Below are 16602 nucleotides of genomic sequence, written 5' to 3' on the forward strand. Positions count from 1 at the left end.
GTGTTTACTCTGGAAAATACACTGTATGCTGTTTTTGGTAATGGTGTCCTATGGAGTGGGAAGGGGGTTACTCCCAGTGATGTAATGAAAAATGGTGGTGCCACCCTCGAAGAATATAATGAGGGCCACCCAAGCCTCCCACATCTCCCAGAAATTTGTAAGTATTGGGTGCCACTGAAAGGTTGAGGGCCCCCCTGAATTGTTGGAGGGGCAACTGCATCGCAGGGGCTGCAGAGACCTGCATTGCACCCCTAGATACTCCTCCTTGGCTCCTGCTTTGCTGCAAAAATATGCAAACAATGTCCATTTGCAAACCATACAAAAGCTAATGCAGTCATGTTTAAATGCAATGATGGCTCATCCTCACGTAGCATGCATTATTAGCATACGAGAATCATGCCACAGATAACAGGGTAGTCAATGCAGTAACATGCCAGAATTGCCAAGCCCAGTGGTTTAACATGTCTCTACAAGGACTACAAATGTATGTGGGCTGCCAGTTTCCAAGCGTTCCTACCAACCCATGTGATCCTTTTGAGTAGTGCTTCGAATCAGTCTTGGGGTAACTATAGCAACAAAAAAAGATGATTGACGGAATGTTGAACATTGTCAAACATTCAGCCCCTAGTCACAGATCTGGGTTAAATCCATTGTTCTTTTGCTCACCATGCCATCACAGTTTGAACCAAACTATATGAGGATCAGTCTTGACACTGCTCCCATGGGAACAGTCCAGTCCAAACTGCAAGTCCAGGCCCTCTTTGGCAGGAAACAAGCATCTTGGGACCAGTTTTGGGGTATCTCCCCTCATGAGCCAGGCTAGCTTGCATCCAATGGCACAGTGAGCACGGAACACACGTCTGGGAATACTCTTACCACTTAGGGCGACTAAAGCAACACAAAAAGATTATGGACAGAATGCCGAGCATTGTCAAACATTCACCACAGTGACAGATCTGGGTTTAACCCCTAAACCTGTCCCAGTGTGCTTGGTTCTGCTCCAGGGGAGCAGGGTCAAGACTGATTTGCATATGGCTTAGTCCAACCTGGGATGGCATGGTGTGCACAAAAATGAACGATTGGGTTATGGCTCGAGCATTGCCTTTGGCTGAGGTTAATTTAAGCTTTCCAGTCGTCACCTTGTTGTTTTCGAATCAGTCTTAGGGCCTGATTTATAGTTTAGTGGATGAGGTTACTGTTTCACAAATGTGACAGATATCCCGTTTGGCATATTACGATTCCATTATATTGAATGGAATTATAATACGGTGGATGAAATAACCGTCACATTTGTGACAGAGTAACCCAACTGCCGAACTCTAAATCAGGGCCGTAGTTATCAAATTCTGTGCAACCTGAATAAATGATAACTCTTAGAGACCCCTTTAACCCGCCGTAAAACCTAAAAGTCTACCCTGTGAACTTTTGCTAGACTCTCAAGAAATGTACCAGTGACAACCCTGATCACATTTGTAACCTGCTCTTCTAACTGGGAAGTGGGGTGAATATACACAGCTTTGGTTAAGACTAGAATGTAACATCATGTTTTTGAAAATGTTACTAAAGTACCTTGTATCTAATGTTACAAAAGTACTGCCTCACTAAAAGCACAGAGTTAAACAACCTGAGGCCTTTTGGCCATATTAGTAGACTGGCATCATGCTAAAAGCTTGCAAATATTTATCCGTCAGCTGCTGTATGCCATGCTGTGGTTCACTGCTAGAATTCATAAATTAACTGCTTATTCCTCTGAGATCTTTAGAAAGGAAATTTAAAAAGTAAATTTTTATTTACTTCTTCCTGGTTTTGTGAACTGCAACTGTCAGGAAAATATTATAAGGTGGTTGTTCGAATCACTGACAGAACATCAGAAACAAACGCATCATGTCGACAGAATATCATGTCAAAAATATAAAGGACCAAAATATTGAGAAGGTAAGAACAAATGGGTACTAATAGCTTTACTATTCTTAACACCACATCTACGTACCTTGAACATACATTCATTGTCAAGGTACATATATGTGGAGTTGTATGTAGTAAAACTTTGCTTACCTTGAGAAACTTACCTTCATGATATTTTGTCCTCAATATTCTTGACAGGATATTTTGTCCCTCAACATTTGTATTTCCGGTATTCTGTCTAAACACCGGCTCTTTACCTCTTTAAGGTTTAACACAAGAAAACAGCCCTTTGTTATCAGAGTAAGGACGAATATACTCTTTACGACATGGAGGCGAACCCAGAATAAGCTCTCTTGTCCTCTTCCTGATACCACAGGGTCAAGTTATTTTGATCCAGACAACAGAAGGTGACATTGCATAAGCATTTTCTCACCAAGGATGGACCCTTCAAAACAAACACGTTGTGGAACTCTCTTCCCTGGAAATTTTGCAGCTGTTCTTCATTGTTGGAGTTTTGAAAATTGCTGTAAACCTGGCTGTTCTGAGTTTTTGTGTTCCAGTCTTTATGTATAGTGCTGGGAAACTCTTGAGAGTAGTCATGCGCTTTGTAACTATATTGATTGATTGATAGATTGATTGATTGAAGTTGAAAAGCTACATGCAGCAAAAGGCGTTTGGGGCTGTATGCATGGCACAGTGTGCTTTACAGCATCACCCCTTCTCTCATAGAGGTCCTCCTTAGATACGGGGAGCTTGCTGATAAACCAGAAAAGTAATGGGGTTCAAGGGGTATCCAAGGTGCACAGTGTAAGGTCCCAGGAGAATAAGTAGGATGTTGCACTGCCCATAGGCATGGGCAGGCAACCCGCACTGAATCTGTGACTTCATCACAACAGCTCCCTCATTGATTAGTCTAGGGACAGACAATGCACTAGGGAAAGAGACGGGTACTTTGGTGGCATTCCAGACAATTTCATTAGCACAGTCCTGCCAAGCCATTTTGGCCTACAAATGAGGTTCGCCTAACAACCCCTTCCCTCCTCTGGTCCTCAATAAACTGGTAGATATTGTCAACCCAGTGATTAATCCGATTTTGAATAATTCCTTGAGAACAGCAGAGGTCCCAGACATGTGGAAGGTTGCGGTGATTAAGCCATTGAAGATAAATCCCCTTGCAAACCCCACAACCTTATCCAATCTGTGTCTGATCTCATTAGTGCCAGCTTTTAGTAAAATAATTTAAAAAGTCGTAAATACTCAACTAACCACTTTCTTAGAAATGGCCGATGTACTTCATCCTCTCCAGTCAGGCTTTCGTCCGAAGCACTCAACTGAATCAGCCCTGGTGGAAGTTGTAGACACCTTAAGACTAACTCTAGATGCAGGGAAGAATGCTGTACTGATTGTATTAGATCTTTCAGGACACTCAATACCACCTCCCATGAAAGTCTTCTCTGTCGTATTAGAGAATGTGAAATTGATGGATCTGCATATTCTTGGTTAAAATCATTCCTCACTGGCCGGAAACAGATGGTAAAGTTGGGTCCTTATACTACAAACAAAACTATTGTTACTGCTGTTAGGGCTCCTCCCTAAGTCCGGCCTGATTCAACATCTATATGGCGCCTTTAATTTCCTTGATCTCTTCCTTCAGAATTGATACCCTTTGCTATGCAGATGATATCCAGTTGATCTTATTCCTTGACAAATCATCACTGGGATCAGAAATGAATTTCAAAAACTAAGTGCCATTATCAAATGGATGCATACTAACCATCTTAAATGTAATACAGACAAAACGGAGATAATGCTAATGGGCAAGTCTGATGAATTTGTCCCCTCACTGTGGTGGCCAAACAACACTCCCCCTGCCCTGGTGGAGGTTGTTAGAAATCTGGGAATCAAGTTTGACTCTTGGTTGTTGTTCTGGCCTCTTTAGAGCATACAAAGGGATTGGTCCAAAATGTCTTTCAGGCAGGTTCCACACTTCTCCACAAGCAGATCATTGAGATCCCCACATGCCAATCTACTCAAACCAGTTTACTGCAGACTGAAAACGAGAGGGGACAAATCATTCATGGCCCTAGGGACTAAGGCCTAGAACTCTCTTCCCAGCCACTTAAGGTTTAATGAGCCTGAACCTGCATTACAAAAATGCCTTATGACCTGGGTGTTCAGGATCTCGAATCCTTTCTGCTACTCTTACATCCTGCAAGTTTCCTCATTCTGGCATAATTGGAAACATTACAGCTTACATGCTTTCCATCTTACATGTTCATCTGCTACAGCGCCTGGATACTCCCATGGGAGTGACAGTGCTCTCTGGAAATGACAAATTCAATTCAATTTAATTCAGTTCATTCTGGATGACACACATATGTTATGGTTTTATGCTGGCTGTAGCACTGCTGCTGGCTTGTACAGCAGAGTACAGAAAGAGGACCCAAGGTTAGTAGTGGCTTAAGAGAAGTACGTACACATCACCCACATAGAAGTGTCGTAGTTGGATTCTGGCTCTTGGCAAGACTGCTGGTTTAGGGATGACAGCACTTTTATTTGTAGGCTAATAAGCCAATCCTACAACAAGTTGCAACTGTCGGCCAAACCCTCCCGGCTCACAAGCAGTACCTCACCAAAAACCCAAACAGTAAAAGGTTCTGAGTGAAAAGGAAAGTAACTGCACTATTCAGCACTTTTAATGGGAGAGTAATGGCACTTCTTGGGAGCAACCAGGTGAACTGGATAGTGGTACCAGCTCTTCTATACTCCATTTTAAAGCACTAATTATAATCATCACTTTTTTATCTTTCACAGAGTGCACAGCAGCTCTTACTTTGTTAACTTATATCGACTTCTTATGCACTCATTTGCACCAGAGGCCTTTTGGCGCTGGACTCAAACTGAAGACTCTACTTGGGTTTCTAACAGTTCCTATTGAAAAAGACAAATCTTCAGCTTTTTTCCTGAACGTCCCGTCACCGGAGGCGTACAAATGAATAGTGCTAGAGAATTCCACAGGATGGAGGCCAGAGATTAGCTACAGTGGTCTCCTTCTTTAGACTTAAACTTTATGAACATGGGATTAAAGACTCTCAATACACGTGACAATGTAAGGCGTTAGTGTGTTCTAGAGGACTGCTTTTGTAGTGGAAGAGATGCCTTCCTGCAAAAAAGACAACCTTAGAGGTATTTTCCTCTTTCTAAGGGTGCTACAGGAAGAGGACACAGAGAGTAGAAATAAAGATATTTCTCCTTGTTGCACCTCTGGTGGGAAGGTGTGGAATTCTGACACATTCCCAGGTCTAACAGTGTTAGTAAATCTTGGAATGCTTTAGAATCCTTGGGTTTGTGCATGGGATTACCCATGCTCCACCCATGTAATGCCTCCACCACTCAGAGTAACACACGGCAGTGAATTGCGTTGCCTTGTGTACTCTAGATTTACCAAGCCACGCAGGGCCATGCAAGGTGGACTTGCATGGCCTGGTAAATCTCATTCCAGGTTTTGTGTCGCCCTGCGTCCCCTGGCCCGGTGCAAGGATGATTCAAAACCTTAATGAATCTGGGCCTAAATGTCTTCAGAGGCGCTTCCTCTGCATTTCAGTGCTGCTAACCTACGGACAACTGCATTTTGTGTCTCTGTAATCGTAAATTCACGTAATTCACGTTTCGTTTAGGGAGACCCAAACATATCATTCGAGAAATTCAATTATGACAGCATCAGACCAATCACAAAACTGACTGACTTTTTTTTGGGATAGGCCAGATACCAGCAGAAGACTGTTTAAATGCAATGTTTTTGCTTTTTCTGTGTATTATCTAAAAAATGTTGATCGCAACTTTTTTATTATTTGAATTGATTTCACTGTTCATGGCTCATCAGCCTTTGGTAAGGTTTGCACACAAACATTTCTATTAAAATAAATATAGTTTGCGAAGTGGCTGCAGATAAAAATAAACGCTTTACATCCCTGAGCTGGCTCCAAGACAAATCCTGACCTACCCCCCTCGAACCCACACACTCCCCTACGAAACTACGGTGGTCTTGTGTATGACATAAACTCATATCCATAGGGCAGAGTGTCGCCTGCCACGTTACGCACTTGAGTCCTGCTACCAAATCCTCGGTTTTAGCTAGGTGGGGTTAGCTTTAAGGCAATTCTCTGACATCGGCGTGTTAAACCGTGCAGGCAACTACATAATCCACCTTTGTATTCCTTGTGGAAGGTGGCTTTAGATTTACTGCAATTTCGGCCTCGGCCTGTGTCATTGAGTTTATCATTCAATTTAAAATTAGCCCTCTTCAAAAAAGAAAAAAGTACACGCCTGTCACGGCACATGCAAGCTGCGCATCACCTGGACCGGTTCCCAGAGATGCAGGTGGTGGGGGTCCCACGCAGACCGAACGCAGGGGAGGGCGGGACTAAGTGCATGGACATGAGGGCTATAAAAAGGGAAACGTAAATTGGAGGTTTCAGAGCAGGACTACCCCACAGCTCGGTCACAATGCTCAGGCTCCTGGCCCTCGCTGCCCTCGTCCTATCAGGTGAGCGCATCCCTGCAACCTATCCCTTTGCTTCGTGCATATTCCACTCCAGTCTGGGTTAATTCTCCTTGGAAAGTATCTTCCCGAAACCTGATATTTTTCCTAGACATGCTCATTTTGACTTAAAACAAGAAGACCTCTTTTTTACTGTAGGCCCAGCATTTTTTTAATCCCACCGGTCCGGAGGATTTATGTTCATGTAGGGTTGTTATTGGTGGCCTCCAGTGCCCTTTGCAGCTATTGGATCTGATACAGGTGCGTCTGGCCCTGCTAAAGGCAGTCATACCCTCACTTGTGGATGTTTACTCCATTGACAGCAGGGATAACAGATGTTAAGAGAACAATTGATGATAAAATGGTGGAAAATATCCCATTAGGAAGTCGTTTTTTCAGAAAATGTGAATTCTCAGCTGGCCCGCTCTTGTCACACAATATCTAAAAGTTTGTGGTTGTGACTGGAAATTTTAGAGCAACCAGTCTTTCAGCCACAGTGTGGTTAGCCTTTGTGTGTAGACTACAATGTGCTGACTTTGTTGGCTTCGTAGGACCCCCACTTTTATTAACGTTTGAATGCCCACTCATCCTGTTCCTCCTCTGTTTTCACAGGACATTGTTTTGTAGCCGACTTTGAGGACAATGTCACTGTACGTGTTGTGGGAGGCACCGAAGCCAAGAAGAACTCCTGGCCGACCCAGGTAAGTGCTGGACCACCAGAGTCACTGCCTAGTAACACAGCCATTTATATCACGCACACAGGTGGTTATTACTTAACAAACCCGCCTCACAAAAACACACAAACTAATATTTACAATAAAGACAGAATAAGAACCAGAGCACACGGCCTAGGTTTTAGTTTTTAGGGAGCTCACAGCCTAGGCAGGGGTTCAGCCCAGAAATGCTTAGAGATCAATCACCTCAAGTTTACCCTTGCCAGCTCACTCAGTTCTGTAATTTCTTTGCCTTCCTGGAGTTGCAACCCTGCATTTATAATGAAGAAAGCAACACCACAAACAGTGAGAATGCAAAGAGAAAACGAGGACGGAAGGAGCTAATCCCAGTCCGTTTAGGAAATAATGCGAGCTCTGTACGCAGAACCAAGCACTTCATTCATCAAAGTTGGGCAGGCAGCCCCGGAGTTGGGCTGGGAGCTCGAGAAGTCTCCACTGAGTCCTCCCTCTGTCAGCATCTAGGTACTGGCATCATGTGATGGTTTGCTTTGTACATGTGGGATGAAGCCAGCATGGCAGACTCTGAATATTGTTATCAGTAACTTCATCCTGGATCCCTCTGGACAGGTATTTTAACAGTAAGCCTAATGTATCCTTGAGGGAGCAAACGCACATTGTGGGCCACGGTGCACTTGGTAGTCTTTTTCCAGTAAATCAAGGCTTGTCTATCATCAAACTGTATCTTGCTTGACATCTGAAGTAAGTATAGTATATTTATACATTTGTTCGATAACTCAAGGGCACAGTTGTTTCTTCCGAGTGGTGGAATACTATTCCACAGCACAGGTGATTAACGTTGCCGTTTATGGCCATTGAATGGAATGTTAGATTTAATTAAGTGTTGTTGAAGTCCTGCTGAGGGTGTTAACAAATGTTAGCTGCCAACCCCACCGATATAGGTCTAAGGGGACGCGAGGGTGCGCACATGTGAACAGGTCAATGGACAGCAGTTAAAGTCCCTCCATGTGGGTAGTGAGGCTGTTAGCACCCACCCCCCTAGCTTCACTCCACAACGGCAAACAAGTAAGCCACTGTCCTCTGTACTCCTGCTTTACACTCCCGCTGACACAGCAGTAGTGAGTGCCAGGATTCACTCAGCTAAGTGTGACTTCACTTTCGAAAGTAAACAAATATATGTATTAAAAGTGGTAAAATGGCCCTGCTAGGCAGGTATTCATTCACACGGCTGTGCGAGGGTGGAATGTGCGTAAGTGGGGATGTTTTTCGATATTGTTGACGCTTTGCTGCTGCTGTACTACTGCAGCTCTGTGGTTGTGTTTGGTGACTTTGCCACTAGGAGGATTTGCCAAGTCCCAACATCCGCTTTCTGGAAGCTGGAGACAGGTATTTGGTTCCTATCAAAAAGAGTGTAGGTTTTGGGTTGATTATACTGCTTCGTAAAAGGTATAAAAACACACCAGCTATCTTCACTGCATGTCACATACCTCGTGGGTCTTTTCTCCTAGATCTCCCTCCAGTACAACTCTGGTGGAAGCTGGTATCACACCTGCGGCGGGACCCTGATCAGGAACAACTGGGTGATGACGGCTGCTCACTGCGTGGACAGGTAACCAATGGAGACCAGGCGGACGAGAAGCCTATCTGGTCCAACAATCGCATGGGCTGTAGTTGGCTCTTCAGACAAGGGGGGTACATAATCAAGTTTCACAGGCACAGTCCTGGTGTCCGATGGACAGTTTGGTCACTGAGACAGCAATTCACGCCGTTTCTTGACTACATCGACCATTCCGTGGTAAAACAATTGCTGTCAAATGGTAGAAACATCACTTTGCTGTTCTAAACTGATAAAGCATGTTCTCCCTTCACCACACATCCAACATCTTAGACCTCTTGCCTTACTGGCTTCCCCCCTTCTATCCATCTGTTAATTGGATGAGATTATGATAGCTACCTTGCTTTGTAAATAAAGAGGCAATACGTGAATATGGAATTTGTCTATTATTGCCATCAGAATGGAGAATGTTATTCACAAAATGTATCAGTGAAGGGTTGTGTTCATCATCTATTCTCTGGCGTTAGGGTTACTTACTGTTACAGTTATTAAATATGTAATCTTCTGTGTTAGTGCTCAGAAATTACGACACATAAAAAAATTCTATGATTTTATTTCAAATAATCTGAGTAGAAAATTTAGGCCTACAGGTATCCCTGTTCCAAACTCACTCACAAATTAATAAATAAAATGTATGTGAGCAGCACAGTGCTTACCCCATGCCACTCCCTCCAGGTGTAATCTATCTCAGCATGAACATTTTGCAGCTCCCTATCAATACAGGTTATTGGTGATAGGAACTTTCTTGGCCAAGTGTAAAATGCAATCTATCTAACAGTTATGACAACAGTGCTTTACTTTACCTTTAGTATTTATGTGGGGCACAGTAGGCAAAATAGCAAACAACAAATCCTACAACAAGGAGGCCTCTTTAAACCACTCTTTACCATTACCAGGATTACATAGGAACAGTGATAGAAGTGACACATCCAAATAAAAATAAACATAGTGGAGTCAGACTACTTCATCGACAATCTGTCCAATTAGCCTTTGCTAAGAAAACAAAAGCAGACAAAGGCAAATATTTCAAACGTTCCAAACTCACAAAGTGCTTCCTCTTCACAAAGGTGACTTTAGCTTTCTATGAAAGCCCTTACATTGGAAGGTGGTGAGGACCAGTTGTTCAAACGCTGACTGAACAACTTGTAGGCCCAAAGTATATTTAATGCCTTGTGTAACCATTTTGTCAGAGTCTAAGCAAAATTATGTCTTTTCTTCATTTATCTCGTTTCCTTTGAAGCCAAAACCAACCACGGTATGAACGATGTTAGCTATGCTATCCCATTTCAAACACAAATAATGAATACCTTGGCATCCATATGCTCAACAAAAGATCAATACTCTGAAGAAAATATATGTATGTAAGAATTGCGGCAGTGGGTTTAAGGTATACTTGTATTTATACTTGGTTATGCCCGTGGTAGGGTGTGGAGCCTGTTGTGGTGAAACCAATGCGCTGCAGGTGAACCACCCGCCTCAGCAGCATGCCTCCAACCAAGCATTTTTTGAGCGGCAGGAACACCATCGTGCTTTGCCTGATGCAGAACAGAAAACTCACTCAACAAATGAAGCATTGCTAGGAGACTTTCACTTATTGCGGAGAATCAGAGACTTAAATCCTACTTTCGAAGAAGAATTCCAATATGAAGGTTTTTTTAATGCAAAGAACTGTAAAAGGCCACATTTTTCTAACTCCACAAAGTGGAAAATTATGATAGTCGTCTAGCTCTGCAGACAGAATGAAAACTTTACCCATCACCAGGTCCATTCCACTGGGGTATACACTGGTTCATGTGAGCGAGGTGCTCAGTTCTGCATCGAGAGGAGGAACATGGCCTAAATTTGCATCCTGGAAGTGAATCACAACTTGGTGACTCTCAAGTCATTTGGGTTACAAGGGTGAGGGATTACAGGCTCACTCAACGCCATATTTTCCCCAGCTACACCACAACGGGCACCAAACAAGATAGGTAGCTCGACACTGAATATACTATTACATGCAGCAAAACCTTTAGTACCCACAGTAGAGTCCGAACTTTTATCCATTCTCTCCACCAATGAGCGCTTCTGATCTTGTTACCTGCTTTTGTCTCTCTACAGAAACATGAACTTCCGCGTGGTTCTGGGGGACCACAACATTCGGGTGCACGAAGGTACTGAGCAGTACATCTCCGTATCCAGGGTTATCAGGCACCCTAACTGGAACAGCAACAACATTGCTGCTGGGTAAAACACCTGCTTCTCCTCTAACGTAACTTTTTACTAGAATCCTTTTCTAATGAGCTAAATAGGGGGTGTGGATTATACTGACATTATTTGCAGCTAGTAAGGGTAGCAGTTCACACCCCTGACACATCCTATGTTGACACTGCCCTTCCTGCTACTGGGCCGGGGGTAATAAAAGTAGAAGTAGAAAGAGAAAGTAAACTTTCTAAAGTTTCCTCTCCAGGGCCTTCCTAGAATCCCCGGAGCAGCAAATAGCAGACCACTCAGGGTTGGTGGGTGGGCAAGTCTTCTACACTGCGATGCAAACGAGGTCAAAGGGTTTTTGATCTTTTTTAACTTACCATCAATATTTCGGCAAATACCATGGCTTAATCTTGGATATTTTTAGTCGATTCCCATTGAAGGATAAATCGTCTGGAATTGTTTGTATCTCTGGCTTAGGGATTATTTTTTCTGTTTTATAGCAGCTGAGCACATCCCTTCCATGCAGCATATTTCCTGTGAATGTGTTTTCAATTCCTTCTGTTTTTAACTCTGGTGATCCCTTCCAGGTATGACATTGCTCTTCTGAAACTGTCCAGCAACGCTGCTCTGAACAGCTACGTGCAGCTTGGTCGCCTGCCTCCTGATGGACAGATCCTGTCCAACACACATCCCTGCACCATCACTGGCTGGGGCATGACAAAAAGTGAGTATCTCTTGCCTCAGGCGCATCCAGTGATACCTCAGAGTTATTAAGGCCAGGGTCGGAATGAGATCATAATAAGGCCTGGGCAGACTAAAAAAAGTGGCCCACATTCCTGGACGGTGCCCTTTCATGAAATACTGTTTGCTTAGTCTCACTCGACTAATTTATAGAGAAATGTGATAGGGACCAGCCAGGTGAAGCACACAGCTGCTATTGCTCCAGCAACAGAAAGGAGGCCAAAGGCCACAAAATCACCTCGCCCAGAGTCACCTTCTTCCATCCCACCATAATCACAGGGCAATCGCCTGGCAGGGGAGGGGTTAAGAAAAACACATTGCTGCTTCTCTATGGGTCTGAGGTGAAAATTACCCAATGGTCACAAAATCACCTGCCCGGCCGCTCCCCCCCAGGGAGGCCCTGCATACAGCCATGTCCTGTTTGTAATGGCCCAGTGGGGATGGGGGGGGTCAGAGGAAAAAGAGATTGCTTCTGGGCATGACTGTCCTGCATGGGGTCCGAGATGAGAATAGCCCGAATGCAAGAGCAACACCTGGCCCCCAGGAGGCCATCTCTGAAGAGTGTTGATCGTCTGGCAGGGGAGGAAAAAAGCAAATGGCTTTAAGGCAACTTTAAGCAACCTTCCAATGAAACTCATGGTTTACGTTTGAAAGTAAATCCCAGCACAACACTCTGTGCCAGGTTTTTGTCATTTTTATAAGGTAAACCCAGCACAAAATGTTAGTAAACCTAGACCTCAGTACCTAAATTCAGGGAAGCTGAGATGGGCAAGTATTCCAAGCAAAAATTAGAACTAGTTAGACATCTTCAGTTTCAGCTTTCTGTTGCAGGATGGTATTCTAATTATTGCCCTTGCCTTGTTGAAAACTGCTGTCTCCACTGCGTGCATCAAGGCCTTCAAATGTGTCCCAGGGCTAATTCTGATTGATTAAAGGAAAGTCAGTCTGATTGGCTAACCTTTATTGTGTTACAGCCAGTGGTATTAGCTGCCCTTGTATTCGGGCCATTCTGGTCAAAGTAAGAATTGTGCAATCCCGCTCGGAATTACTCAACAGCTGCTGTGATTCAGGAAGCCAGCAAATGGTCCCGAATGGGCTTCTGGATATGGGATTTAGTGCACACAATCACAGTCCATGCCCCACACCGAAGACCCACCCCTTGTTTTACCTTTTCATAGACGTGGAAGAAGATCCCCCAGATACCAAACCTTCACAGGAATACACTTCTGTAATCCAGAAACAGGAAATACCCTGTTCCACTCACTCCTACTGTTTTTGCATAGAAGCCTTATATTAAATATGGGATGCATGCTCAGACAGACCCAGACCCACGGAAAACATCCATTTGGTGCAAAACAAGGCCCTGGATCTCATTTAAATTTTACATTTTCATTAATATGGGAGAATGATAACTGTGCATGTGCATATTATTTGCTGCACATTTGTTTAGCCAGGACCCATACATCCCTACTCATGTCCTAGTGAGCAGCTAAAGATAGTGGGAGTGTCCTACCTGGCACACATTCTTCCCATCTCCAGTTCACCCCTCTAACCCTAAGATACCAATTACCATGGATGATTCGGAGCTCCCTGCAGACGTGGAATGGTCCATGCCGCCTCTGCCCAAGTTAACAAGCCTTAATCTGGCAAGACGTTTCAAGCAGCCAAACCGTTCCATCTGCCCACTGATGCCCTGTAGAAACCAAGGATAACCACAGTTTGCTGGTGAAAAAGAGCCCTCTGTCTTAACACCGGACCATGAAAATCCGTGTGTAAATCCATGACGAATGTGAAACTTGATCATATTGAAGATACCATATAAATAGTAGGTTCTTTTTCGAAATTCTGCATAAATAACACATTCATCTTTTCTATTCATGCAAGGAAGAGAACGTAGATTGACTTTTGTACAAAAAAGTAATCAGTATGTAAAAAGGAACAGAGAAGCGAGGGCACTATGCAACCACACTTCTTTGCCCTTAGCTTTATTGAGAAAATTATACTAGACCACATGACATCTCTCTGACAACAGTAGCGATCAAACAGAACTGCGATCAGATCAGATATTCACTGCCTCACCCATCTTTCCATTCCTCTCTCCTGGGTTCCTTTACATATGAGAGATGTTTTAAACATATTTTATTGTAGTACATAGAAAAACTCAAAACAGAACAATGCCCTGACACGTCATCCAGGTCACGTCACATGTAATAGCTTATCATTCTGTTACACTTTCATTAGTAGAACCATGGGAGCATCACTAACAAACAGGCATCTTGGCAATAGTCTTTATGGGGCAATATGTATTTGTCTTCCGTGTTCTTGGGGTAGGTGCTGTGTGGCGGAAAGTAGACCAAATATGTTCACATCACACTTCTCTGTCTCAAAAGGGAGAGTGCGGGGAGATCTGGAGTCATCTTCTAAAATGCTACAAACCATGAGTAATGAAAGTCTTGCTGTGAATAAATAGACACTGGCAGCATAATTGTAACTTTTCTTGCAGGCAATGGCCAGGTGTCTGCCACCCTTCAGCAGGCTCCTCTTCCAGTCGTGGATCACAGGACCTGTACCTCTTCCTCCTACTGGGGTTCCACAGTCAAAAGCACCATGGTGTGTGCTGGCGGAGACGGTGTGCGCTCTGGATGCCAGGTCAGTACTGATTGTTTAAATATATCATGGCTTGTGTGTGCTAGAAGACTTCTGGGAATAAGTCTCTTGCAAGCAGTCACCACACCTCTTCCAAAATACCATGCGTCCCATTGTCAGGGTCTTCTGAAATGCTGTTGACATGTTCCGATCAGTTAACTGCAAGGCGCTGATCTTATTTAGGATTTGATATTCTACAGTTCTATATATCCAGAGCCACTAATGAATTTGTAGGATTTGTTTTTCAGTAATTTAATGACATTGTCATATTCGACCAAACTCCAGTTATGAAATTCACAAAGCTATAAATTTAAATTAGTTATTGCTGTGTTGAAATATGAACAACTGCCTTCTGTCTATAATCAACTGGAGTCAATGAATTCTGATTCACATAATCCCTCACTTCTACTTGCTTCCTAGGGAGATTCTGGTGGACCTCTTCATTGTTCGGTCAATGGTGCTTCCTACGTTCATGGAGTGACCAGCTTTGTGTCCACCAGTGGATGCAACACAAGGAACAAGCCAACTGTGTTCACCAGGGTGTCTGCCTACATTTCTTGGATGGACAACGTAAGTTTGATGCAGAAGAGGGGTGCTGACTAGCTCACTGTGACATCAAAGAATTAGTCCTTTTCATAAATGAACAGAGCTAAGGGCTATTGGTTAGGTTAGGTTGGGGATTGTGGAACGAGGAAACTAAAAATCTTTGGGGCATATTTATACTCTGTTTGCGCCGGAATTGCGTTGTTTTTTTTTACACAAATCCGACGCAAAGCTAACTCCATATTTATACTTTGGCGTTAGACCCGTCTAGCGCCAAAGATCTTGGAGTTTGCGTCATTTTTTAGCGTGGACACCTACCTTGCGTTAATGATATGCAAGGTAGGCGTTCCCGTCTAAAAAATGACTCCAAGGCATGTGCGCCTTATTTAAACTCCACTGCAAAAATGACGCACTGGAGTGGGCGGGTAAAAAAAAATAACGTCCAGCCGCTTTTGCGTCATTTTTTAACGCCTGGTCAGGGCAGGCATTAAGGGACCTGTGGGCTCGGAAGGAGCCCAGAGGTGCCCTCCCATGCCCCCAGGGACACCCCCTGCTACCCTTGCCCACCCCAGGAGGACGCCCAAGGATGGAGGGACCCATCCCAGGGAACTTAAGGTAAGTTCAGGTAAGTATTTTTTTTAAAAAAAAATTGTGGCATAGGGGGGGCCTGATTTGTGCCCCCCTACATGCCACTATGCCCAATAACCATGCCCAGGGGACATAAGTCCCCTGGGCATGGCCATTGGGCAAGGGGGCATGACTCCTGTCTGTGCTAAGACAGCAGTCATTTCAATGGGGGTTGGGAGTAAAAAAAAATGGCGCAAATCAGGTTGAGGCCAATATTTTGCCTCAGACCTGACTTGCCCCATTTTTTGACGCCCAAGCTCCATTTTCCCCTACGCCGGCGCAGCCTGGTGTGGGTCATTTTTTTTTACGCACACCAGTCAGCTGCGCCGGCTAACGTCATTCCATAAATAAGGCACCCACATGGCGCTTTGGAATGGCGTTAGCCGGCGTTAAAATTTTTGACGCACAACTGCGTTGGCGCATTTGTACGTCAAAAAGTATAAATATGGCCCTTTGTTCCTAATCCTGGTGTCAGAATTTGACCAACTTGTTTTAATATGGGTAAATCAATCCATTTACTGACACATCTTTTCCATTATCTTTATTTCATTTTATAACTAACCATTGGGTTTGATGTTATGACTTTAAGGGAAAATGGCTTAAAAAGAAACAGTCTTTTATAAATCGGTTGTTAATTTTTTAAGATTACGTAGACAAAAATAGCAAGCAAATATTGTTGTTTTCCAAGTGTCTGAACATAATACTAGAACCCACAGCTTCTTCTAGAAAACTTTTTGTTTCATGAGTCACAAAGCCATAAATTAGAACTATTTAAGAAGTTCTTATCTGAATTACCCTAACTTTGTTGTTATTCTTGGTAGGCAGTAGGTATTGATTCTTGGAGATTTTTTTAACCCTAACATCGGAGCTGTTTTTTGGCAAATGCCATATCTTATGTTGGGGCTTATACCAATAGCTTTTCTTGTAGCAGGTAGCATGCAAAGAATGTTATCCAGTGCAAGGCTGTGTAACAGTGTAAGGAGGCATGTGGGCTAAGATTAGTTCAGCATAGGAACATAACAGATCTTAATAGCATGTACGCAGGCAGGTAGCTTGCAAGCATGCTGTCTTCTTGTCAATATACCTTGGAGAAGGCATGCTTC

At 43.6% G+C, this 16602-nt stretch overlaps 1 protein-coding gene and 1 long non-coding RNA gene across 2 annotated transcripts in view; one reads left to right on the forward strand and one right to left on the reverse strand.

The window, feature by feature from the left end:
• The window catches only part of LOC138292345 (uncharacterized), a 159001-nt gene that overhangs the window by 8622 nt on the left and 133777 nt on the right, over window positions 1–16602 (reverse strand). The window lies entirely within an intron of this gene.
• Window positions 6397–14932, forward strand: LOC138293789 (chymotrypsin-like elastase family member 1). Its single transcript, XM_069233132.1, has 7 exons — window positions 6397–6451; window positions 7058–7146; window positions 8646–8746; window positions 10853–10978; window positions 11530–11666; window positions 14187–14332; window positions 14750–14932. The coding sequence occupies exons 1-7, from the start codon at window positions 6412–6414 to the stop codon at window positions 14930–14932; spliced, it is 822 nt and encodes a 273-aa protein (XP_069089233.1). The 5' UTR covers window positions 6397–6411.

Source organism: Pleurodeles waltl, chromosome 4_2 (genome assembly GCF_031143425.1).
Source record: "Pleurodeles waltl isolate 20211129_DDA chromosome 4_2, aPleWal1.hap1.20221129, whole genome shotgun sequence".
NCBI classification, from domain to species: Eukaryota; Metazoa; Chordata; class Amphibia; order Caudata; family Salamandridae; genus Pleurodeles; species Pleurodeles waltl.